This window comes from Emydura macquarii, unplaced genomic scaffold, assembly GCF_026122565.2.
Source record: "Emydura macquarii macquarii isolate MOO-44397 ecotype Brisbane River unplaced genomic scaffold, CSIRO-AGI_Emac_v2 contig_1230, whole genome shotgun sequence".
Lineage (NCBI taxonomy): Eukaryota > Metazoa > Chordata > Testudines > Chelidae > Emydura > Emydura macquarii.
The window spans coordinates 16,171,993-16,197,934 of record NW_027131367.1 but is presented as its reverse complement, the minus strand read 5'-3'; the positions used below and the strand labels follow the sequence as shown (position 1 = coordinate 16,197,934).

The 25,942-nt window shown below is 51.8% G+C and overlaps 1 protein-coding gene across 4 annotated transcripts in view; it reads left to right on the top strand.

The window, feature by feature from the left end:
- Positions 1 to 25,942, top strand: part of SEPTIN9 (septin 9) — a 231,766-nt gene that overhangs the window by 116,756 nt on the left and 89,068 nt on the right. For all 4 annotated transcript variants that reach the window (XM_067547656.1, XM_067547657.1, XM_067547659.1 and 1 more), the window contains one exon: positions 9,234 to 9,893. In XM_067547656.1, the coding sequence (XP_067403757.1) occupies positions 9,234 to 9,893 (660 nt within the window). The remainder of the gene's footprint in view (positions 1 to 9,233; positions 9,894 to 25,942) is intronic.

Genomic DNA, 25,942 nt, shown 5'->3' with positions numbered 1-25,942 from the left:
CTAGCAGTCAGGCAGCAATAGGCAGAGCAGGAGCTGCTCGTGTTATCTTTTCAACCAGGTAAACAGAAACACACCAGAAAACGGAAAGACCTTTCTTTTGTGGCTGAACCCTACTTGGCCGTATGCAGATGTTGCACTGTCGGCACGAACACAAACAGCTTTTAGCGGAGAAAGATTCCACTCTATCTCGTCCTACTATCATGATGTTCTGTCCTTTCTAAATAGAGAGAGAGCACAAGGCAGCCAGTCACCATACATCAGGGAACAGCAGTAGTGTGCAGTGTCTTTCACCCCAGAGACATTACACAACGCATACAGGCATAAATAATTCACCTAACACTAAGATGAAGCCACCTCTGGGGCAGAACATGGCAGCAGTTTAACATGCAGTGATATTATGGGAACTTTCTACAGTCTTCAGGGTGAGTCCCCATGTGGAATAAGTGCGGAATATGTGCTGTTTAGAGGTCAGTGCTGTGGATAATTGATTTGCAGTGCAGAACGGGGCAGGGAGGCTTCTGTCCTGACACAGGAAGGGAAGAAAAATAGTGTCCAATGTCAGCTGCAGGGGAAAGGCAGGAATTTGGGTTGGTTAAATGTGCTGCTGTTAGGCCACTTGTAAATGAACCCATGTCTTGGGAAATGCAGGGTTTGGGGGTTATACGGGGCTAAGGACTAGATTTAACAGAGGCATTAGGTGCCTAAATGCCTCTAAAAATCTGGCCCCACGACTATTAGCCATGTAGTGCTGGGACAACCATGCAATCAGTCTGTAGACACAGCCCCTTTGGGACCCGGTCGTGTTCGGCACCCAGGAAGACTGGCACACAGGGCCTGCCTCCAGGGCAGATCTGCGGCATTGGCCTTCATTTGGCTGTTGTTGTTGTAATTAATAAGCCAACTTCCCCACAGGAAGCCGGGAGGTGGGTCCTTTGGAACAGGCTGTTTACTTCCCTTCTCCTGGCTCAAGCTGGGCAGGCTATTTTTAAACTCTCCCATGTTTTTTTTTTGTTGGTTTTTTTTTTTTCTGGGATTGTTTTGCTTCCTGAGGTCTTTATTTCCTGCTCTCTCTCTCTCTCTCTCGCCCTTTTTTTCTGCTCAGCTGCTGTGTGCAGGGGCGTGGTGATGCTGTGCAGGAAAGAGCGAGAGAAAGAGGCAAGCAAAGTAACCGGGAAGCTGAGGAGGTGAAGGGTTGGTCAGTGGGCTGAGGCCGCTCCACACCCAGAGTGATTTTGAGCCCCATTTGCCCAGAGGAACGTGCTTCCGCTGGCAGGGCAGAAATGGAATTTGTCCCAGCTGCTTTCCTTCCTTCACCCCAGGAGCGTGGAATGCTTGCCCGGCCCAAGACTAAATCAGAGTCGGGATGGTCCCTCCGCAGGGCTGTGCTGCTCAGCAGTCTTAGCTGTCTGCCCAGCACACTTTGTTCTGTGCCTTTGGAGTCTTTCTCGGCATTTCTGGGCTGCTCTAAAAACTTCTCTGGTCAGGCCAGCCAGCTCCCCCTCTGCTTTCGTGACCTGGTATGCCAGCTTGTCTGTATGGAAAAGGCTTGTAGTGAGTAATGGGGATGAAACCAATGGAGTTCTAGAGAAATGTCTCAAACTCTGTAGAGTCCTTTCTGTGGACATGATTCAAAGCCCTGTGCGGTCAACAGGAGTGAGTTGACTACGATGGACTTGAATCGGGTCGTATGGGAGTTTTGAGCCATCCTGTAGAATTGCATGGCTCGGCTGTGAGGTTCTACAGGACGGTCCAAAAGAGCTATAGAAGAGTGATTGTTTCCTGTTACATTCAGCTGGGCTTTTCAGACAGCTGTCTGCCTAACCCTCCCCCTTGGTCTGGGCTTGGTTCAATGGGTAAGTTTTCTCTGCTGTCAAGGAACTTTCAGGGAGGTTTATGGTACAGAAAAATGACTCTGCAGATCACCCTTTGGTACTACGCATCTCAACTGGGCCCTGAAATAAACTGAGCACCCTGGCCCCAATCCAGCAGAGAACTGAAGCACACGAGTGATGCCATTGGAAGGGCCTAGTTTGGCATATGTTTTGCAGAATCATGGCTCGAGTGGTCAGAACCTTGGAGATTGAGCCCTATAGGTCTGAACCTACAGCCCTTAGTCACACAGATTGATCCTCCTCACCCCCGTGCGCCCGCTGATTTCCACGGGATTACATCTGAAGGACAGTTGCAGGTTCAGAGATTTCCAAGGCTAGACGAGACCATTGTGATCATTTAGTCTGATCTTCTGCATATCACAGGCCTGAGAACATCCCCCAGTAATTTAGTTCTCAGGCCATGGTTCCCTCTTCTTGCTTGTGGAACTTCCTTTAGTGTCTCTGGGAAGCTAGAGTATGCCCCGCATGCCTTGTCTGTTGAGCTCATTGACAAATGCCGTTGAGTACTCCTGCCGACTATACAGAGCTAGGCTAATTGCACCGCAGCCTCTCATTCACTGTGCAGGTCAACACATGGCCAGTGAAATTCTGATTCTAGAAGCTTTATTTCCTGCGCTGGTGATTTTCATGCACACTAAACTCTGCTGAAACATTGAGCCCGCTTCACAATCCACTCTTGTGGGCTAGAAACGGCGATCGGCTGTGCTGTTTGCATAGACGGCATGTAACCAGAAGAGGAACATAAATCTTGCAGCCTTCTCCTAGAGCCAGAGCTACAAATGGGGTATCGCCTAAATAAAGAAACTTTCCAGGACGCCTCCAAATGTTACCATTCCCTTTGCTATCACATTCCTTGGGAGAACATTTACCTTGGCATGTCTGATCTTCCAGACACATCTGTCTTCAGATTAGTAGGCCACTCGATCCAAGGGAATAAGACGAGGTTGAGGCACTCAGATATTAGTGATAAGAGCTGGGGTTTTCAAACCACGAACAGAACTGTGGTAGGGTCTGTCACAACGGTGGCAGGGCGCAGTGACTGTGTCCTCTGAACTATTTCCACTCTGCCCCCATAGCAGTCTTGTGTAGAGAGGGGGGAGGAGGGAACAGTACAGATCTGAATCATACTTTCTGCTCTCCCCTTCCCTGCTGTGCTTTCATCGACAACGCAGACTGACCCTGAATCAAACTTTATTTTAAAAATCAAGATTAGGAAAAAAGGGGTTAATAGTTACAGAGGCACAAAGTAGGAAAGGAAATGGCAGAAAAGCCCTTGGGCTCTGCAGCCCCGCACTGGAGGACTTTGGATAGTTTGGAGAAGCTCTTGAGTCTGGACCTTTGTTTTTCATTGCTGTTATGAATAGGATGTTGATGATTTCATCAAGAATTAGCTGCTGATCACCAGCAGTGCACTTGGGGGTGGTGTACGAGGCATAAATAGTGCGACAGAGACTGCCTGAAAGAGAACACAGTCTAGAAGCTAAACATTTGATTGACTGCCCCATAGGGGGTTAAGGAAGGAAGGGCACAGGAACAGGGGGGCTGGAACAATTTGTATAGCGGGGGTGCTGAAAGCCATTGAACCAAACTGTAAACCGTGCATATTCTGGAAAGCCTTTCAAACCAGGGGGTGCTGCACCCTAGTTTCAGCATCTGTGCACAAAGGCCTCTTCCCTTCCCATGAGAGAGAGAACTAGGAGCCTGACCACTTGTGGGTCTGAAAGATCCCAGGTACAAGGGCATTAGCCACGGGCAGAGGATATTCTGCTAACCTAACCTCCCTGCCCCCTGCAGATTCAACTGGATGAGTCTTTTGTGCCCCGTGCTTGAAGTGTTGCTGTGGGGTGTTAAACAGCTGCCGTAGTCCACCCCAGCTCTGTCTGCGTTTGAGCGGTGTATGAAGCAACCTAGCTAATCTAAGCCTGCCATTGATTCATGTCCGCCAGCATAGTATCTGAGTCCTGAAGAACAGAGGGTGCTGTAGGAAGGCAGGACTTTTTGCAGCTCTATGGTTGTTAGAATCATAAATTCATAGAAGATGAGGGTCGGAAGGGACCTCAGGAGGTATCTAGTCCAACCTCCTGCTCAAACCAGGACCAACCCCAACTCAACCATCCCAGCCAGGGCTTTGTCAAGCCACACCTTAAAAACCTCTAAGGATGGAGATTCCACCACCTCCCTAGGTTATTGGAGTTCTCTGGTGCCTTTCTGTGGATTTCATGTGGATGTTGTGGTCTGTAGCTCAGTGCTTCTGAAACCTTCATTACATATTGCACGTTTGCTTCTTGATAGCAGTAAAGACTTGATGTTTTCCAAGTGGTAGTTCCAGCTGAACAGACACTTCACCTCTTTCATGAGGTAATGTCTCGTTGCATGGCAAATACGGTAGGTAAACGACTGTTTATCTTATTTGGTGGTAATGCACGAACTCGGCTGGTTAAGTGCAATGTTCACGTGAGCGAGCGGAGTTCCCAGACTGCAGTGGAGTTGCTTTACTGGTGCAGCTGCTAGCCAGGAGCCAGTGTGATGTGATAGCAAGGATGACAGGGTGCTACTGTAATAGAAACGCTCATGGAGCAGCCCATAGTTAACTATCATTTTAGGGGTGGGAAAAGTGATATTTAAAGCACTTCCCTTTGAGTAAAGTATATGCTTAGGTATCTTCCTTGGTAGACTGCAGCACACTCTCTCTCACACACACCCTGTCCCTTCCCCCCGATAACCAAGGCTCCTACCTAAAAGTCTCGATCCTGGCTTCTTCAGAGCTGCATCTTTCGAGATCCTTCTGTGGCCCGGCCGCTGCGCTGTCTGTGTATCGTGCAGGCCTTCCTGCACTTGTCCTCTCAACAGCTTTGGAACTATCTGGTCGGCAAAGTGGAAGGATCATTATTCCGACTCTACGGGGTGGGGGGTGGAGGCACCGAGAGTTTGTCTCTTGCTCAAGATCACGCAGGGAGCCTGGAGGAGGCTTTGGTCTTCTGAGTCCTAGTCCGGTTGCCTTAATTCCCAGACTGGCCTGCCTCCCTTCATCGCCACTCTGGCTGGGCGATGGTGTCTGTGGACTCTTCAGCTGCTGTGTACTGCCCTCCTCGCCCTGCCCCCATTTTCAGGGCTGCCTCCGGCACAGCTGCTGGGAGAGATTGCCACCGGCAGTCTAGTCCCAAGGCCACTGTGCTTCCCACCATTCCCACTCCAGGAGGTTGAGTGCATATGTGTGAGGCTCATGGGTGGGGGAATGTATCCTGTGGACTGCTGAGTAGGAGGGGGTCTCCAGAGAGAGAGAGACTCTCCCTATGCCCCTGGTGAGGGTTTAGAGCAAGGCATCCAAGAGAGAGCCTTGGGGCCCGCCCGTTTGTGTACCGAGCATCCATCATCATGCTGTGATGGCCCCTGTTGGGAAGTTGTTTAGCACAACAGAAGGTTCTAACCCCGGCCTACAACACCTCGCCAGTGGGGCCTGTCGCTTCTCTGGTTCCTGCAAGACCCGCTAGTGGAGTCAAAGGAGGTGTAACTTACATCATCTTGTCCCCTGCATGTGCAGACTGCCTTAGACTTGCAGCCACTAACCAACGTGTAACATACCCTTCCCCTCGCCCTTTACATCTCACCTCTGAGCATGGCCAACTGAGCCTAACTGATGTGGATGGGCCATGTTGATGAGAATCCAAACCCACTTAGCGGGGCCCGGAAGATGTAAGTTATGTCAGCAGAGTCCCTTGGGCTCCCCTTTGAATTGGCCCTAAAACTCCACCCAGTCCTGAAACGTGGCAACCCCAGGTACTGCAGGCAGCTTCCATGTGCCTCCAATCCAGTTCTGCTTGTAACAGATCCAAGCTTCCGTGTGGCTGTTTAATGTGCCCTGGGCTTCACCATCTCCTTGCAGGATAGTGCATCAGACTGAGCTGCTGCAGCAAATCGGTGCAATCTCCATCACAGCCCCCCGCCTTCCTGGTGCTATCTTGCAGCCGAAGTGCTTTCCCAGCAGTGGGCTGGCCTGTACTTTGCAGCACTCTAACTCCTGGCGAGGGGAGGGGGAATCTTCTGCACATAAGGCGTCACTAAGGAAGGGCTGGCCGGCTGTGTGTCAGCAGCTGCGTTTACAATCTGCTGGCAAAGCGGCGCTGGAGCTCCTGCCACGTGGAATGCTTTCCTGACCCTGTATGCTGGAGAGAGCTGGAGCAGATGGTTCTTATTGCTGAGCGTGGAGGCCTCTGCTCTGACAAATGCAAGTGGGGAGGGACTGAGAGTTCACAGGCCTCTCTTCCTTCTCCTCTGGGTTCAGGCGCTCAGGGAGCTTTCCCCACGAGATGGAAGGCCGGGCATCTGCTCTCTGCTGGGGGGGAACAGGAGGAAGCAGAGGAAGTATGGTCCAGTGGCTGGGGCACTGGTTTAGGACTTGGAGACTAGGGTTTATTCCCTGCTCCACCACAGGCTTTCCTGTGTGAGCTTGGACAAGTCACTTACGGTCTGTCTAGACTGCCAGCACCAGGATTGCAGCTCAGCGTGACATGCGTGAGTTGGCTGTTAGCTCAGGTCCCAGAACACTAAGCTGCAGTGGCGTGGGCTAGCGCTGGGAGGAATTACCAGGGTTCTGGGTGGGTTCCATACAGCGAGCGCTGCCACAGCTTCACGGCTCCAGGACCCAAGCTAGCTAAAATAAAACTAGATCAGGTATGTCGGCGCTTGCTGTAATCACACCTTGTGATTGTAATTGAGACATACCCTTGGTGCCTCTGTGCCTCAGTTTCCCCTCTGTAATGGGGATAATAGCCCTTCCCTATTTTATAGGAGTGCTAAGCATAAATACAGTAAAGTCTGTGAGGTGCTCAGATACCACAGGGGTGGGGCGCAGATAAGTATCTGAGAAAGAGAGAGTGTGAACTATGGATGTACCTGGCAGCTGGGAATCCAGGTGTTTGCTGAACAACAGTCTTTTCCTCTCCTCCACTTTGGAACTAATATATGCCTCCTAGTCAGGACAAGCACCTCTCAGCCCTGGCACCTCTAGACTTGGCAATTCATAGCCCCAGCACCTCTGGGCTTGCTGCATCACTTATGGATGTAAAACAATTGCTTGAGCCCCGGCATCTTTTCCGTTACAAATCAAGCACTGGCACCGCTGCTTCTGGGGCAGGTGGGGACCAAGCTGATTTGTAAGGGACAGCTCCCGAGCAGTGCATGTGTCATAGTTCATGGGCCAGACTAATGCATTTGTAGTGTCTCACCCTTTGCCTGATTGTTATTGAGATGAAGGACAAAGTGCCCCTGATGTGGGATGCAGGGCAGCAGGCCCCATTCAATAGCCCTCCTGTTAAAAGAAAGGCAGTTGGCCCCCATCCCCGTTATGCCACCGTGGTAGGGCTGCTACTTCGGAGACTAGGCCCTGTGTTGTCTAAGAAGAAGCTGGCACTGCAGGAAGTGGACCTAACTGGTTGCCTGACTGGAAAGACCGTGGCCTGTGCTGAAGTTCCCTTGCCCTTCATGCAGCTCCAGGCTGACTCCACCCTCTTTTGCTCCCAAATTTCTGTGGGGTCCACACCCCATAGAGCTCACGCGTAGAGGCTCCCACAGGAGAGGGGAAGCAGGATTTGGTGCTGATGCTTTCTTCACCCCTCCGGGGTGTGTCCCACCAGGCTATCATTGCATGTCGCAGGTGGGGAGACCCCAGGGCTTGTTTCTCTTCAGTGTGCTCCGGTGCCATGCTGGGGGTGTTGTGAAAGAAGTGGGTTTTAGGGCATCTCCATAGCACAGGGAGGCAGAGCAGAGTAACGGAGAATAGCTATGATTTCTTCTCTCCCTCTCCCCCTTTCTCTCCTGTTGTGCGTGTGTTGTTCACCTCTTGCTCCTTGTGCCTGACACACAGGGACTGGAGTGGGCCCGGTGAGCTGTGGAATTGGATGACTTCTCTTTGGGTGCCTATTCCTTTAACAGAGTTAACTCCAGGGTCATTCGTGCCTGGCCAGTCTGACATGAACCAGGCCATGCTCTGACAGGCTCACCCTGGGCTAACGTGGGGTGGGATCATCAGGTGGGAGGAGTTTATAATAATCGTTGGTGGAAGAGAGGGGGATTAATGTGGATGGATCCATCCTGCTAGGATGCTCTGTGCTTCCTTTGATTTCTGAAGTGCTGGTCCAGCAAGCTCATGTTCCTGGGGCCACACAATACACATGGCTTTCCCCAGACAGATTCCTGGGTCAGGAATTTCAAACTTGCCGCCTTTGTGGGAAAGGTGTCTCCATGTGTTAAAAGGACCAGAGGGAATGCTATGGGGTCCCTGAGACTGGGACAGCAAGAACACCACTTCTAATGACATTCAGCTTTGTAGTGCCTCTCAGACAGAGACTGATTGCTCAGCTCTGGCATGCGTATGACTGATAGCAGTGGGGTAAAGACACTGTGAGATCTATTGGTTAAACCAAAGCACTTGGTGCTAAGTTCCCACTGGAGCCTAGGCCTGAGAACCAGAATTTCTGAGTTTCATTGCTGGCTCAGTGTAATGCTGGATGAATCACTTAGCCGCTCTGTGCCTCAGTTTCCCCATCAGTAAAATGAGGAGGAGGATAGTTTGTTCTGGAGTAGTACCCAGAGGCCCCACCAGCACTTCCCTGTCCCACTGGGGCTGTGGTGAAGTTAAATTCATTAACGTTTTTAAAGCACGTTGGGATCCTTGGGTGGAAGGCTCACAAGAAATACCAAATATTGTTATACAGGATTTATTCAGCGTCTGATCCCTTGTTACTAAAACAGAACGAAAGATTCTCTCTCATGGGTATGTTTATCTGGATTTCCTGGTCTTCTCTAGTTGTTCTGGACACTTGAATGAGGGTGGCTTTGGATTACTTTGCTCCAAGTGGCCCGCTTGACCCTCAGTTGTATATGCATTTCAGTACCCCTTGGGGTGGAATTGCAGTGACTGGCTACTCAGAGAGTAACAAAGCCATACGCAGCCAGAAGGCCCCCATTAGGACCTGGCTCCAGGCTGCCTTGTGCTTTGAGAAGTCATTTATACATGTGCAAAGCAAGAGACAAACTACTACCTCCATCCAGGTGCAATAGATACTCCAGTTGCGAGGCCCCGTGTTTAGTGGTCAGATTTCTGGGATTCCTGGATTCTAGTCTTATTTCTGGCACTGACTCACTGTGTTTCTTTGGGCAGGTTCCGTAATCTCTCTGTCCCTCATTTCCCCCAGGTGTTCTTCAGTGGGGGTATTGATCTTTACCTACCTCTCGAATGGGGAGGGGGACTTGAAGATCAATGAACGTTTGTAAAGTGCTCCGAAATCCTCCCACGAAGACACTTGTTGTTGTTAAATTCTGAATCCCGTTCATGTCTTTCAGCTCTGAAGCGATCTTTCGAGGTCGAGGAGGTAGACCAGTCTCCGAATTCCTCCGCACCACAAAGACGGACCCCGAACCCTCTCCTCAGGTCTACCGTCTCCAGCTCTACACAGAAATTCCAGGATCTCGGTGCCAGGAATTCGGAGCCACCTGCCAGACATGCAGATTCTCCTGGCCAGCGGTCTCCTAAGTCGTCTCTGAGGAGAGTGGAGCTCTCTGGACCCAAACTCCCCGAGCCGGTGTCAAGAAGAACGGAAATCTCCATTGACATCTCGTCCAAGCAAGTGGAGAACTCCACTTCAGGGCTGTCGAGGTTTGGCCTCAAAAGAGCAGAAGGGCTGGGGCACAAACCACCCGAACCCTCTCCAAGAAGGACTGAGATCACTATAGGCAAGCCCCAGGAGCCCGCTGTCCGCAGGATGGAAGCACCCTCCTCAAAGATCCCGGAGCTGCCACAGCGGAGAACCGACACGGCCAGTGCCCCCGGGCCCGACGTTGCCACCAAACGGGTAGAAATCCAGGTGGCAAAGTCTCCTGAGGTCCCAGTCCCACCAGTCAGGCAGGTGGAGAATTTGGAGTCTTCCTTGACCAGTCAACATCTCCAACCAGAATCCAAGCCACAGCCAGGAATGGCTGAAATCCCACCGAAGAGTCCAGAGGGTAAGTAGAGACCTGGTCCAGTGCTTGTGTAACATGCTGGTTAAGTATAAGTCTGCCGAGGCGTCCCGCTAGGGGCTGTCCCAGAAGGGGGGACCAAGAGCTTGCTACGTGTTCACAGCTAATCGGGGCTGCCGTAGCTCATGTGGTGAGATCCGGCGCTGAAGGTGCTGGGTGCTGTACACTATCGTGTCAAAATGTATATGGTCATGAGTCTGCTACACGTGGCTCTATTGCGCATCATGGACCTGCCAGTGGCACTGCAGAATTTTCACTGAATGGCACCAGGAGACCACAAAACTTGCTGCAAGCAGAATGAGAAAATGGGGAGGCACCCCCCATACCTTGGCTGTTTGTCAGGCTTGTAAAATGGGACACCGCTGGCATTTTGGGCACTAATCTTGGGCCCGCCTGCCTTTACGGTGTCTCCTTAAGAAAAGCCACCCCTGGGGTGATGTGGCTGGTGTGTCTCTGGCATCTGCATTGTTTGCTGTTTCGTTGTGGTGCTCGCACTTGCGGGACTCTAGCACTGTGTGAGCAATTCCTGTCCTGCTGGGGCAAAACCCAGCCTCTCTCTTGGCAGAAAGCAGGAGCTCTTTCCCTCTGGCCCCTGGAGCCAGATGCTGTAATTGTGTCATGGACCGGAGCCACTATGAAATTGGAGCCCTGTTTTACATTAGCTCTATCTTGTTTTTGATTAATCCTGCATTAGGCATTAAAGCGGGCTCCCTTCCCCCAGCAGCGCCGGGGCCTTTCCTCCCTCCCCCTTCTGCTTTAAAGAGGTTTTGTTCTGTTCTAGTGCTTTGATTATTTTTCCATTCCCCAGCCCCCTCCTCTGCTAGGTGCAGCATTGGCCCGTCTGAGGCCATCACCTCCCCGCTTCGCCCTGCTCTTCTCCAGGGCTCATACAAGTGGATCCGTTGTGGGGTGGAGTAACAGGACCTTGGGCGGTCTTTGCGTGGCCCATGAGTTACACAGACCGCCTTTCTTCCCCCCCCGATCCCCAACTCTCCGCTCAGTCCAGCCAGGAGTGAACAAGACTTCCTTACAAGGCAGCGTCGGGCCTCCGCTGTGCTCTTGCCCAGCTGCTTGGTTAGCTTGGGACAGTAGTTGGAGACGATTGATGGAGGAGGCAGCTCTCCTCGCCCTCCCCTTTCAGCCCTGGCGCCGGTTGCGCGCAGACTCTGCCAGGGGTGGTCCAGACTCCCTGCAGCTTCTGCCTTTACCTCTCAGGAGCCTCCCTGCTGCCCCTGCTCTACACTGCAAGCGGGACTGCTTGGCTGGGGGAGCGACAGCTGCCAGCAGAGGCTGGTCGGGTGGTTTTCTTGGGGGACGTCTGACCCGTCGTAACACTTGGTCAAGCAGGATTCGCTTTGCTTCCCGCCCCCCCATTCTGCCATTGGCTGCTGGGACCCATTCATCGCTTGGTCTGAGCACCTGGCCGCTCAGGTGTGGCGTTAGCACTTCCCGGGTGGGCTCCTGTTCTGATGCTTTCATGGAAACAGGAAACAGGAAAGCCATATTATCCGATAGCCAAGCTGTGCTGGGCCCTGCCGCAGGCTTGGTCTAGTCCTGGGAGGGCCCACACAGCACCAACCAGCTCCCTCCCCCCAGCTGCATCCCCCTTCACTTCCATGTACCTTTGATGACTCTGCCTGTTTCTGACCCTCCTCCCTGACCTGTTGGGAGACTCCCTGGTCTCTAGGGAGCCCTCCCTCCTCGGCTGGACTAGGGCAAGAAACAGCGCTGAAGGGAATCTTTTTGCAAATGGGTGCAGGCGTGTGAGGAGTTGGTCTCTGCCGTTGGACAGGACTGCAGCAGGGGGCAGGAGATGGGGCTCATTCCCAGTGACCTTAATGGGCGCTGCAGCTGCTCAGAGCCTCTGAAAAATCAGGCTCGAAGCACATCAAGTTGGGCACCCAAAAGCTGAGGCACCAAGAGGGGCCACTTTTTTGATGCAAGTGACTTGCCCAAGACCTGGGGGTGAGTCAGTGGCAGAGCTGGGATTAGAACCCACAAATCCTGACTCCCTGCTCTTGCCATGAGCCCCCGGAGTTTACAGTCTGGAGTGAGGAAATGGTGACGTCCTCCATATCCCAGCTGCGTGTAGCCCGTGTAAGAAGAGAGAGGAACAGCTCTCGTGGGGCTGGGAGAAGGAAAGCAGCCCTAGGACAGCTGCAGTTATCTCAGTGTACAAACTCCGACTGCCTGTGGCTGAGTGAAATCTAAGAAGCCATAACACCACGGCAGTCCAACCCACTTTGCCCCACCCCAATCCGGGCTTAACATAATCTGAGTCACTCCAGAGAGACCATCCACTCAGTTAAGTGCTCGGTGGGTCTGATCCTGCTAAGCCTGGAGCCCCTTCAGCTAGGCGCAGAGCCCTCTCCGCTCCCACTGATGTTGAGCTCAGCACCGCACAGGATTAGGCCCTTCGGTAGGGCTTGGAGACGGAGCGTAAACTGCGGAATCCCAGGACAGCTGCCTGGCAGTGGGGGGGTCTTTGTATCAAAGGGGGCTCCAGCCTCCAGAGTCCCAAGACAGCTGCTGAGGGCAAAGTTGACTCCACAGCACAGCTGTCTGGGGTAGGATTTACAGAGCAGGATAGCCGTGCTCGGTGGGGTTGACACAAAAGGGGCTGTCAATCCCTGGGAGGCCCCGAGTCCAATAAAAGAGCCGAGAAACGGAGCTGAAAGGTTCATCCCCATTGTCCCTCTTTCCCAGCTCAGATTTACAGCCCAGAAGCTGGTGTAATATCCCTGCTGCTCCCTGGCTGCCTTTCCCCCTCGCCCACCGACATCTAAGCCACTCTCCTGTCCGTTGTGAGCTGCCCCTGCGGTCCCTGCTCCTTGGGCCACTTTCCCAGCCCCGCCCCATGGTGGGGCGTCGCATCCCTGTGAATGGCCTCGCTCGCGCTCGCTCTCTGCTGTGGCCTAGCGGGGACGTCGAACATCTGGCGTTTTATGGGACTGCCCGGCGTTTGTCCTGCCTGGCAGCGGGAGAGTGCCCTGGCCCCTCGGCCCTGCGGCGGCAGGGGCGCTGATCGGCACCCCGCTTGCTGGGCGTGGGTGATGTCTGGAGAAGCCCATGTTTGCTGGAGCAGAGCAGGGAATGCCGAGTACATGGACTTTGAGATCCAAGGGGGTCCCCGCAGTACGGAGAGGAGGCATCTGGGAACCCCCCTGAGAAGGAGAAGTTACTACTTAACCCCCTGTCGTCGTCGTCGTCGTCGTCGTCCCCCCCCCCCCACACACACACATACACACACAGTCTGGGTGGGGGGGTAATGAGCTGATTCCCTTCCCTTTCCAAGATGGAAGGAGTGGCTGGGGTGGGAAGAGGAAGGAGCCAGCTCTTCGTTTTTGCTCTGCTCCGCAGGCTTCGAAGCCCGCAGGGCTCCACTGGCTGCCAGGATACAAAGGCCATGGGACATCACGTGGCCAAGCTGGTGGTTAGAATGCAGTAAATCCTGCTCTGCGCAGGAGGCCTGGGGTAACCACTCCAAGTGAGACCCGTGCGGCCTGTGACTTTCCTCGCTGGGAGCTATAGTAGCACAACTGGATCTGCTAGTCGGGTGAGGACTGTAATAGAGAAGAGATGTGCCCAGGGCCTGTACTTGAGCGCAGAGAGAGAGAGGCCCCAGGTGAGCCCCACAGAAAAGAAACCGGATAATCCCTTACCTGGTGGGCTCTGGGTAGGTGGCTTCTCTCATCTATAGTGCAGGGGCCGAGGGACAGATCTGTCGTCCCAGACTCTCCTTCTCTGGGATTGTGATTGGTGTGGGAGGAAATCGCTTCAAAGCGGCAGGTGCACCGGAGACAGACCGAAATAACCCAAGAGAAAAATAAGAGCTCCCCTTAAACAAACCCATCCCTTTGGGAGCTGGGAACTGGCTGGGTTTACACCAGGAGTGAATGTGACCCTATGACTGAAAGAACCTAGCTTTGATTTGGAGGGTGATGACAGCTCGGCCACTCAGCTGCTTCCTGCCCAAGGGAGCCAAGGGCTGCAAACACAGTCTCGAGATATTGTCCGACAGCCAGGACTAGGAACGGCCGTCCTCCCCAGGTGTCTCTGCACTGCAGAACAGGGGGCGTTCCCTTGGAGATGTGTGGCTGGCTGCTGGTGAGACGGGGCAGATCTCTGGGCACGCTGCAGCTGTGTCCCTGCAGTGGCTCTTGCCCCTGTCTTACTTGGCAGTCGTGAGTCGTCTTGCTGGGAAATGCTCCCAGAGGTTGGGTCAGGCACGATGCTGCAACGTGATGTTTGTGGAAACTCCCCCCAGCCCCAGCCCCATGCTGCCCCTATAGTGGAGCTTTGGAAACAGACCAGAAGCAATTAACGGCTCGGGACTGCCTCTAGCCTGTTGCTGGGGCTTGACTTTACTTCCCTTGAGCTGTCAGTGACTCAGCTGTGTTCTCACGGTGTCTGCCCCCCCGCCATCTTCCCCCAATCCTGCTGCCTTTGCTGAAGGTCTTCAGGAAAGTGTGTGGTGCAGGAAGGAGTTCAGTTGGAGATGTGCTGTCACCTGGACCCCAGCAGCTCAGAGAGGAACGGTGGGGAAAGGAAGCAGTTAGCTGTGGTGAAACTGCCGTTGCAGGGGGAGTGATTCGTTTGTATTGAGATTGCCTTAGAGCAGCGATTTCCACCTGCGTAGCTTCGAGAGCCACATGGCAGTTTGCCAGGCCCTGGAGGGGTGTGCCTAATTCGCAGATTAATTTACATGCATATTTAAATCCAAAAAGTATTGTGCACAGCCTGATTATCTGTCTCTTGCTTTTATTCCCCCTCTATGTTTATTTGCATTAGTTTCAGGCTGCTTTGACAGCCCTGGAGCCTGAAATCCCCAGTGTAATCTATCCCTAGGACAAGCAGCAGCCATGCAAACTTTTCCTCCTTTCCTCTCCAGTGCCCTGCCTATGTGCCCTCAACTTTGACCTCCAGGGATCTTCTCTAGGGGAGGAGAGTATTGTCAGTCCTCCAGGTCTGTTAATTCCTTGGCTTTTAGTTTTCCTCTGAGAGTGACAACTCGGCTGAGGGCGCCATCCGCTGCATACCGGTGATGACTGCCCATTCACTTAGTGGGACAGCAGCCAGCTTTCAGATGGTGGTCACCTTTGGTGCCTGCCACCTTTCCAAGCAGGATTTGAACCGATGGCAGGCTGCTCAGTCCTCTGGAAGGATGGGCCACGGGTTGAGTTGCTAGTCTGAGACCTGGGTTCATATGGGCTCTGCCACATGCTTTTTTGTGATCTGTGGTGAGTCACTCAGGGTACGTCTGCACTGCAGTGAAACACCCGCGCCTGGCCCAGGTCAGCTGACTCAGGCTCACTGGGCTCAGGCTGTGGGGCTGTAAAATTGCAGTGTAGACGCTGGGGCTGGAGCCTGGGATCTTGGACCCTCCACCCTCGCGGGGTCCCAGAGCCAAGCCCAAATGTCTCTGCTGCCATTTTACAGCCCTGTAGCCTGAGCCCTGGGAGCCTGCGTCAGCTGACCCGGGCCAGGTGCGAGTGTTTCATTGCAGTGCAGACCTACCCAGAGTCTCTCTCGGCTTCAGCTCCCCCCTCTGTGAAGTGGGTATAAGAGCAGCTGTGTACCTCACAGGGGTGTTTGGGGATAAAATACATCACAGATGGAGAGGGGCCCAGATACTATGGCAGTAGGGCCCAGAGAAGTACCTAATGTGGACTGAGCTGTCCAGATCCCTGAGCTTCCCTGACAGATGAGCAGACTTTGCATGTTGGTTCAGTTTGCCAGCAGTAACCGCCGCCCGCTGCTAGGTTGTGTCCTCGCTGTGCAGTTGTGGGGAGAGGATGCTTCCAAACTACACTGCCTCTCAGGCCATGCTTTGGATGCTCTGAGTGAGACACGTGAAGGGCTGAAGTGGGCCCTAGGGGGACGTGTGGGTGTGGGGGAGTAGTGTTGTCAGCGAGACTATTCCACCCCTACACTAGGTGACAGGCAGCCTCGGATGTGGCGTAGTCTATAGGCAACAGCATCACCGTAAACAACGTGCAAACAGCTTCCTCAGGGTTACCGCAGGCCTCTCACACTTTCTGGGGAAAGCCTTGGAGGAGAGCACAGACGTGCACAAAAGGGCCAAGTAGCAAACCCTGCTGTAGGGCAAAGGGCTGCCCAGACCTCATCCAGCTGAGGAGCACAAGGAGAGTTTTCTCTGAATTCAGGGGTTGCATGTGACTTGCATAAAGGAGCCTCCTGAAAGCAGCAGTACAGGAGTGGTGTCATGGACACGCTGCTCCCAGCCTGCTGTGCTCCGTCAGTCTGAGTGGCTGGCTGGCCTGCCCTTCTAAGGACTTGTCCATGGGGGGTGCTCTAGAACTCCCTCGGCCTGTGGACTGATCCTTCAGCGCTGACACCGGAGTTGGGGAATGAGGACTGGTGATGCAACTCCCTCTGCCGTGGCCCTTCTGGACCTTGCAACAGTTGCAGAGTAGCCAGGCGTAGGATTGTCCTTGCTCCATCCCTTCCTGTGCCTGACGCATTCCCTTGCTCATCCCGATCCACTCCAGAGCATCCCCTGTGACGGGGACTTCTGTGGGGGCTTTGTGCCTGGCGAGGGGTGCTCTGCACTGGGAGGGGCATTCACAGCTGCTTTGCCACCCCTTTCCGTCAGTTCAAGGCATGCAGGACTCTGCCCCCAGTGTGTGAGTGCCTGGATGCGGATCCCTGTCCCGAGGTGACGGCGCTGGAATTAGGCAGCTCTAGGATTTCTCTTCTCAGGTGTGTGCTGCATTACTGCCTTCCAAAAAGCCTCTCTTCTGCTGTCCATTCCCAGGCAACACCTCTGCATCTGCCTTCCTTGCCGCCCCCATGGTGCCCCTCTCTAAGCCCCTGGAGGCGGGTGTGCTTCCCAGCTGCTGTATAATGTGTCTTTTGACGTCCAGGTGCCAGGCTACACCAGGACGGGAGCACCTGACATTTTAGGGGGCAGGTTTTACCCCCTCACCCTGAGACTGGGCAGCCTGTTGCTATTTGCCCAAAGCCTGGATATTCGCTCCTCAGCCTCCGTTAGCTTGGCAGATGGTGCGAGAGGAATTGCGTTAGCTGCCGCACTAGAACTCCCTTCCGTGGTGTCTCTGGGACACGGTATCAGGGGGAAGGAGGGAGCCATGAGCATACAAACCAGCGTATCACAGCCACAGGCACCCCCAGGTCCTAATCAATGGAGGGATATTGAGGGCTTCCCTTTGGTTTGGATGGGTGTCAGCCTAATCCTTTAGGAAGAGCCTCGTATAGTTTGTAATTACTAATTCTGCACGATCCCTCTTGTCTGTGGAGATGAGCAGCATGTCGCAGCTGTTTCTGGTATTTACAGGTGTCAGAAACATCCCCCTTTCCATCCAGTGCCTCTTGTTGTCACTGATGTTGCAATTTCAAGTGCTCTAAACTCACACACTTGCTCCGTCTACGCCTATACAGACAGACACACAAAAATATGCATGCACACATGTACACATACATACGTCACAAATATAGATGCAAACACACCCACTGGACGTGTACATAATACATACATGGGTGCATTAGAACCACAAAAATACCTGGAGCCACTCCAGGGATGGATGAGCTGGGCCCAGATGTCTCTACAATTGAAGCCTTTCTGTGTCCAGTAGATCTGCTTTTTATTTACTTTTTGGCAAAGGATGCCCATGCTGACATCCCATGGTGCATTACACCAGTGCAGGGAGAAACAGGGTTGTTCTGGGGTTACAACAGAGGCCAAGAACAGCTGGGTTCTATCTCCTTCTCTTCCCCTCATTTACTTTGTCAGCTAGGGCAAGTTATCTCCTCTCGCTGGGCCTCAGGATGCCCCTCTGTAAAATGGGTATAGTCCTTTTTAGCTCCGTCTTGGGGGTGGTGCAGCTGAATTCAGCTCCTTGTATTGCTTTGCCCTCTCTGGTGAAAGAGGCAGCAGAGCAGAGCAGAGTGATGGCGTTGAAGGGTAAGGGATCCACACTGCTCCCTCAGTGCGCATCTGAGAGTCCTGAAGGCAGTGGGTTTGATACAACACATGGATCAAGGTTCAAGTACTTGTCGGTGTCACTCAGTTTGCAGCCCTCTTGTGAAAAGTAGAAGACGTCAGTCTGCAGGGTGGTTGAATTGTCCAGCAATTTCCCTGGCGGTAAATCACTTTGAAAGTAAAAGGTAATAACTGGGTAGTCTGCCACCTTTGGACTGATAAAGAAAGTAGCACTAATGAGTTCTGAGAGGAATGCAGTCTGGTTCCCCTCAGACAGAAAGACTGAGAGGTAAACTGTGTGTGTGTGTGTGTGTACATGTGTCAATAGGTCATTCATGAGGAAGACCATCCAAACCTCTAGCTTTTATTCGACATTCCTTTCATCCCTCAGTGGACTCACTGGAGAAGTGTTGTAGCGGCTGGAGCAGCTGTCTGAAAGTCAGGACTCCTGGGTTCTCTTACAGACTCCGCTGCCAGCTTGCTGCCTGAAGCAAGTCACTTATTGGCTCTCTGCCTCAGTTTACCCACATGTAAATGTGGGGTGCGGACACTTAGCTACAGAATAGCGATAGGGCAGGCAATGGTGGAACAATCTTCCCCACTCCTCCCTCTGCATCCTCTGCTCCGGGGATGACTTCTGCAAGTGAAAGGATAGTTCAGTAGCTGAGTTTCCCATGTCCATTCAGTCATTGGCCTCTCTGCTGAGGCCACCTACAAGGACTGATGGTGGTTCTGCTGTTGTGGACACCCCAGTTTTCTTATCATGGGCTGTTGAACAACTTCCAGATAGCCAAAGCTTTCTGCCATCATTGAGGTGGGCTGGACTGGAGGCTCCTACTCCCTGTCCTCTCCTCATACTCACCTTGTGTTTGGCTACTAGGGCTGCTGCTTTTTTTACCTCTCTTGTCAAAAACCTCCTTTCTAATCAGCCCAGGGATGCTCAGTGTCGAAGGCCCATAGGTGCTCCCAGAGCCCGGGAAAAGTTTTCTTTGTCAGGAAATTTTCTCATTCCATCCCTGGCTCCTCCTTACTCGACCCCCAGGTTGTGTTTGGCGGTGACGCTCAGTTACTGCACCGGGTGCATGTGGAAATCATCCTTGGTCCGATATGAAAGCGATGTGAAGAGGCTTCTCCTCAGAAGCACATGATGTGCCTTTAGTGCCTTTAGTGCCTCTGGGAAAGTCGTCCTGGCTGCACGCTGCCAGCAAAATGTGTCCTAGTTAGCAAGCAGCCAGCTTGAGGTTGGCACTGATGAAACTAACTCATTTTTTCTCTGCTCTTGCCTGTTCATCTTCCTGCCAGCTCTAACTGGCAGTGGAGCAAGGAGTTTAGCAAATCCCCGACTTTGGAGAGGGTAGAAAGACCCTCTGTGCTTCAGCCCTGAGAGGAAAGAATTCTTTGGTTTCATCTTTATCCCTAGTGGGCATTTGCCCATGTCACTAAATGGCCCATCTGCATCCTTGCCCACAGAGGAAAAGATGGTCTATTCAGTAGTATCTGCGCAGGGAGGGTGCACTGATGCGGTTGTGGGGATTCTAGGGTTTGTAAAGGGCAGATAGTTGTTATAACAGAAGCCATTGGGTCAGTGGCTACTGACCCTTGCCACCTGATGGGTATAACCTTTGGTAACTTTGCCCCATGGCACGTGGTTGTGACCAGCAAAAACCCATCAGTCTCTTACCAACACTCCCATTTTAGCACTAGTTTAGTCCCCTGAATCTTCACTCGTGTGTTCTCCGAGTGCCTTCATTCATGTACTCTGGGCTAAGGACACAGCATGGTTCAACATCACCGACTCTCCACGGAGTCATTTGTGCTGCCCTTGCCCAGCACCAGTACCCCATTCCCTCTGTCTGTCTTTTCCCTGGCTGCTGTTCTCTCCAGAACTCTTCCCAGCAGGGATGGAGAAACCAAGGCAGAGAAGACAAACTCGTAACAGGAACCTTCACCCAAAACATGAACTCAGCCTTCCTCTGAAGCTGCTGCTACTGCCCAGTGTCAGGGACTAGATTGACTTCGGATCTGCAGCATGACATTTGCTGGGTTCCTATGAGCCTGCTCTGAGTCCTGTCTGTGCTGCCAAGGCTTTCCAAAAACTTTTTAACAAATATCTCTTTTCTTGGAAGCAGCCCGTCCTTCCCGACTCCCACTGGTGCAGCCGGAGAAGTGCTGAGAAATCTGATGGGAGGTGAGCAAGGTGCCCGGCCCCATTTTGCTGTCCCAGGAGGTTCAGGCACTCAGAGAAGGCACGGTGAAGCATCTGAACATTTAGGCGCTTCTCCAAACCGAACCCAAAGCCCAGCACTGTTGGAAGCTCACCTCCCTGTAACCTAGTGGGCCACTCAAAGCTGATGAAACCGGGTGAGGCAAATTCTCTGACCAACAGGAGTCCTGTGTGAGGAGGGATGCTAAAACAAAGGCCTGTTGCCCCAGGAGGACTCTGGGAGGTGAATGCCTCACAGCCAGGAGAAGGCTCCTGTGGGGAAGATCCTATCAAGATGGCCCATTGAGAAGAGGGCACCATTGGGTGAGGTGTTGACTCCCGGGACTCTTCTCATTGAGAAGGGTTTGGGGATGGAGAAGTGGAATATGCTATTCAAACGCCCCAGTGTCTATTTTATCAAGCTCCTGTTGCGGCGTGGCTCTCTGGTCTAATTGTAGCCAGGGGGTTAAAAGAGATTTAAAAGCCAACAAACAAAGCAACTCTGCCTGAAATGAAAAGGCCAGGGCTGTGTGGGTAAGCAGTGAGTAATCATTTCCAAGTCCCTGAGCTGCACAGCAATTTAACTGCACTCAGAGATTAAAGCTGTGGGGAAACATTTCCTTAAAACCAGCTGACACATTTGGGCTAGATTGTGTGTGTGTGTGTGTATATATACACGTGTGCACGCCTGCAGCTTGAGATGCCAGAAAGAGACTGAGAGCAGGGAAAGGGCTGGGGAGTGAAAACACACCAACTCCAAATCTGTGTATGTGAAGCAGGTGCCAAATATGAGATAATCTGGAAAAATGAAAACCTGCAGTGCCAGTTATTCGGAAGGAAAGAGAGAAAAGGGGAGACAGAGCGAGGCAGAGATGTTCCTATCCTGCTGCACAGGTTGCACGCAATCTGGGGAGCAACCCGAATTTGACAACAGAGGAAGCTCTCCGTTCATCCTTTATTTCCCCCTAGGGCAGGAACGGCACAGGCAGCAGCAAAGCAAGCTTCTCCCTCCTCTGCCAGCGTTTCTTGATCTTGCTCTGGAGTGGCAGTGGGAAATGGGTAATTCAGCCTCCAGGCTCGTTTAGGCTCGGGCCGGTCTGCTGAGAATGTCGGTGAAGGTGCCAGCTCTGACGATCGTTTTTCTGATGTGGGCGCCTGCCTGCTGGGAGCTGATCTGAGGCCTGCCAAACTCGTCTCACCCAGGCCACCAGGTGGTAAATTAACTTTGGTTGCTGGTGACCTAAGGGTGGAAAGTTCTGAAGTCAATTACCAGTCCCCTGAGCCAACATGGGCAGGGATAAGGAGCTATATTTGGACACCAGAGATGGTCTAGTATTAGTATGATTAACCCAAGATGCAGAGCATTAAATAGGAGTGTGATTGCAGGCCAGGGAAGCCTCATTACTGGCTCAAGCTGTTATTAATATTATTTGACATGGAAGATTCCCCCCTCCTTCAAACCAGCCCCCCCCCCCCCCACCCAGTGTGAGTCAGGGCCAAACTTTGGATTTATTTCTTTGTTTTAGCAGATTCATCATCGTCGTCTTCTCTCATTTCAGGGTCAGCCAAACTTGGAAAAAAGGAGGAATTTGTTTGCCCCAGTGTAAGTCCCTGTGGGTCTGCAGTGAAACGGGTGATCTCACCAGCAGAGAGATCTAGCATGTTGTGGAATAGTCTCCCTAAAGAAGTGGGGTGGGAGTCCTGTTGGTTGAGTTTCTTTGGACTGGACTGAGCATGGTCGGGCCCATCCTGCACTGGGCTGGGTGACCTAACCTAACCACTCTCTCCCATTTGCAGTTTCTATGCATCAGCCTGACGTTTGCCTCCAAGAATTTCCAAGGAGGGTGCGTGGATCAGTGTGCTCGGGTTCTTTAAAGACCCCAAGTGGTCCAGCCCTCTGTTTTCTCCAAAAGGCAGCCACCGAGCCCTTCATCATGTGAGGCTGGGGCACTGGCTCCTTGCAGACTTACGGTGTGTCTACACTGCACACTAAGCCCAGATCTGTGGCACCTGGGTTTGTGGACTTGGTGTTTCCAAGCCCATGCTTGATTGTCCACAGTGTATTGTAAACCTGGGTTTACAATTGCTGGGCCCAGGTCACAGAGCTTTGCTATTGTGCCCATACAGCACTACGCAGATCTTCTGACTTGGATCTGAAGTTTGAGTGCGTCCACACTGCAAAATGACAGGGCTTGGAACTGAGTCCCAGTGGGACTATGGTCTGAGACACCTCCCTCCCTCCCCTCCCACAGGGTCCTAGGCCCTGGGTCCTGAGTGCTTGCTGACCTGAGTCAGACTGATTTGTGTGTGGATGGAAGGGGAGCTTGGGCTCAAACCTGAGTCAGACCTGGGCTTAGTGTGCAGTGTAGACATACCCTGTGAGGGAAGAGAGACACCTCCTGAACTAACAGAACTCTTAGATGCCTGATGCTCCACAGCTTTGCACCTTGTGTCATCATTTCCACTTGTGCAAAATGGGCATAAGACACTGTGGACCTGGTTCTCGTTTATACGAAGGTTCTCCTAGGCTCTGACAGGGTAACAGGGCCTCAGAGTAAATGAAAATCAGTCCTTACCATTCTGATTTGCATAGGTGTAAATGATTACACAAGGTGCAAGGCGGTGAGAAAGCAGATCCTATCTGCTAATTGGAGGTCTCCCATCTGCATACCATGGAAAAGCCTACTTAGCTATTGTTAATGGACACAGTTGCGCTATGAGATATGGTTCCCACCTCTTCGCTCTTCTGGACTTTCCAGGGGTTCACACATTGGGCAAATAATCTTGCAGACTGATAACTGATTTTTTCTCTTATCTTGGCGGAGATAAGACGAAAATTTCCCTGTGGTTTCCTTCAGCATGGGTTGGCCATTAACTTGTGACTTCAGTGTATTCTGCTGGTGGGGCACTTTGACTGTTGATAAAAGTAGGATAAGAATTGATTTGTCCAGATTGAACAATTACTTTTTAAACTATTTATAAGCTTGATGTTGTTGTTGGCCACTGCTTGACAGGACGGGATAGGCTGGGTAATGTGCCAGCACAATAAGCCATATAAGAGGAGGCAAAGGGCTGAATTACAATTATGCGGAGATAGCTCTGTTTTCGGAACATCAGATTTCATTGTGATCAAACAAGATAATTTGACAATTGGCCAATTGTGTTCTTCACTACTCCCTCAGACACACACACACTTTATTTCGTAGTGTCCAAGATGTTGCAATGAAGCTGGACAGAACATGGCTATAAATGGAAGAAGCAGCTCTTCTTGGAGTGGAGCCTGTGCTAAGACTTTCTTGGGCCCAGTTTTTGTTCCATCTTTCTTTGTGTTTAAAGAAGGGAATTGGGGAAGGGGGCTGCTTTCCTTTAGGTCAATTTAAATGGTACATTCATTTCCTGGGTCTTCTGAAATTCATCTCTGAGTAGGAGTTATCTGGATTTCTCCAGGATCACATGCAAAACGGGTTCACTCCATCGAGTTTAATTCTTTTTTTGGGGTGGGGATAGACCTAGACAAAGCTGAGAGTCAAAACTTTGCCACAGGGGCTGGCTCAGCTCCATGGGCCAAAGTACCATGCAAACCACTGCAACTAATGAATTATGCAAAAAGGAAAATACATAACACACCGTATAAGGCTCTTATAGCTATCAAGAAGTAATGACAGTATGTTCTCACCGACTTGGTTCTTCCTTGGCTTTGATTTGCCTATGGTTCCTTCAGCTGGGGGGAAAAAGGCCCATCGGTCTTGCATAGCAAAGGCAACACTTGGCAACTGGAATAAAAGCTGGTTGAAGCAAAGAGGAATTTTGCAGGGGTTGATGCTTTGGTGGATTGGGTGTTGTATTGGGCCAGGGCTCTTATCTTGTCACCCCTTCCGGCTTACATTAAAACTCCTAGGTCCCAAGTGAAAATTAGTCTGATGATCTCATCATTGTCCCCCAGTTGTACAAATGACCAACAAAATGGTATGTTTTTGTCTGCTCAGGAGAGGCCTGGGTTTGGACTGGTGGGGATTTGTTGCAGCTCAAAACAGAGGTATGCTTGCAGCACGGTTTGCAGAACTGGACTAGCATGGCCAATTCTGTGCTGATCTGAAGTGCATTGGAAGATGTGTGTAGGGGTCCAGGACAGAAAGTGCAGGGGGATCTTCAGGTCAAGGTCAAGAAGCTGTGGGGGAGAGCTTTTCATAGCTGCGCTATGCCTGGTTCTTGGGAGGGAAATTAGTCTCTCGATTTCATGAAGGCTAAAACGTCACATACAAATTAAGGCCCTGTCCTAAAGCAGTGCTAGAAAGCCCTCCCAGGGTCAGGCCCTAGCAATAAAGAAAGAGGGGCTGCTGGTGGGTGTTGCCCTTGCAGATTGTATCCCTGCAACATGTTACAAGCACACATTGTACATGCAAAGTCTGCCTGTGTCATGCATATGACATGTCCGCTCTTTGGCTGGCATTTCCAGAAGTGCTGAAGGCACCCAATCCTCATTGACTTTCAGTGAGAATTGGATGGCAATTTGAAAATTCCTGCTTGGGTCTTCCTCTGAGAATGTGAGCAGAAGGGGCCCGGGAAGTATTTTCTGATGCATTTCAATCTCTTTACATGTGTTGTCTATTATTTCCGGAGCAAGGCCAAGGGGATGGAGGTGATAAAAGACTTTCCAGCATTTCAGAGCTGTTGTAAACTATCAGCCCCTTGTAATGTTCGCCACAGTGATATTTGGAGCACTCCTTACTTTGTGACTCTGGCCTCATTATGTCTTGCAGTGCCGTGATCAACTCATGTTTAACGATCATCTACTTATAAAAGCGAATAATGTTTCTTTGATGTTTATCTGCAGCATTTGAGTTTTATGGTGGTTACACATTCCCCCTCCTCCACCCCGGCAGAAAAAACACTGGCTCAAGGAACAATTCAGCTTTGGAAGACAGAGAAAGATTAGATGGGAATCCTGAAGGGAAGGGTGTTGGGAAAGGGGGGCATTGGAAACAAATTGACAGCCACTGATTGAATCACAGCTTAGACTTCCTGAAGTGGTAGGCAGTGCTCTTAACTGCCACACACATCTCCTCCGACAGGCAGATCTGGCCGGATACCACAAATATTCCTTTGGATCTAGAGTTTAGTCGTTCTGCTTGTGTTTGGGCCCCTGGCTGTGTTTGCTTTCCGCAGATGTTGGTATTCGCTTGGAGTGAATTGGCGCACTCAGGTGTTCACAATGGAAATGGTCTCTGTGCCGTGGGATGGGACAGCACTTTATTAATGCAGCAGGGAGGCAGGGTTCCCCAAACCCTTCACCAGAGCCCTGGTGCAGAGGCATTAAGAAAAGCTGGATGAGGATCTGAAGGTGAACCCTTCATATAGGCACACATAGTTACTGCATGGGGGAGTTTTCTGTCTGTGGCTCTCCTCTCTGAAGCTGGAATCCATGGGAGTTTTGCTCGTGACTGTTACAGGAATGGGGTCAGGTATTCTGAGTATGAAACACAGCATGGCCTGGAAGAATGAACAATGGGATGGGTGAGAGAAGTTCCAATTCTGGTTGTAGCTCTGCCATTAAACCGTAGAGCATGGCGTGGGGCAAGTAATTCACCAATGTTCCACATTCCCCCATCTGTAAAACTGGGCATCGTGAGACTTCTGTAGCTACTGACGGGGGTGAGAAAAGAGTTAATTAATTAGTTGTGGCCAAATGTTGCCACCCTTGATTAGTACCTCACTCCTTGAATAGTCGTGCTGGTTCCACTCTGACTGCTCGTGGAGTAAGGTACTGCTCACCGTGAGTAAGGGTTCGGGTAAGGGTGATTGAAGCTGGTCCTTCATGTCTGCAAGCTCCTGGGAGTATTGTCATTCCCTGGGAGCTGCTGGCAGTTG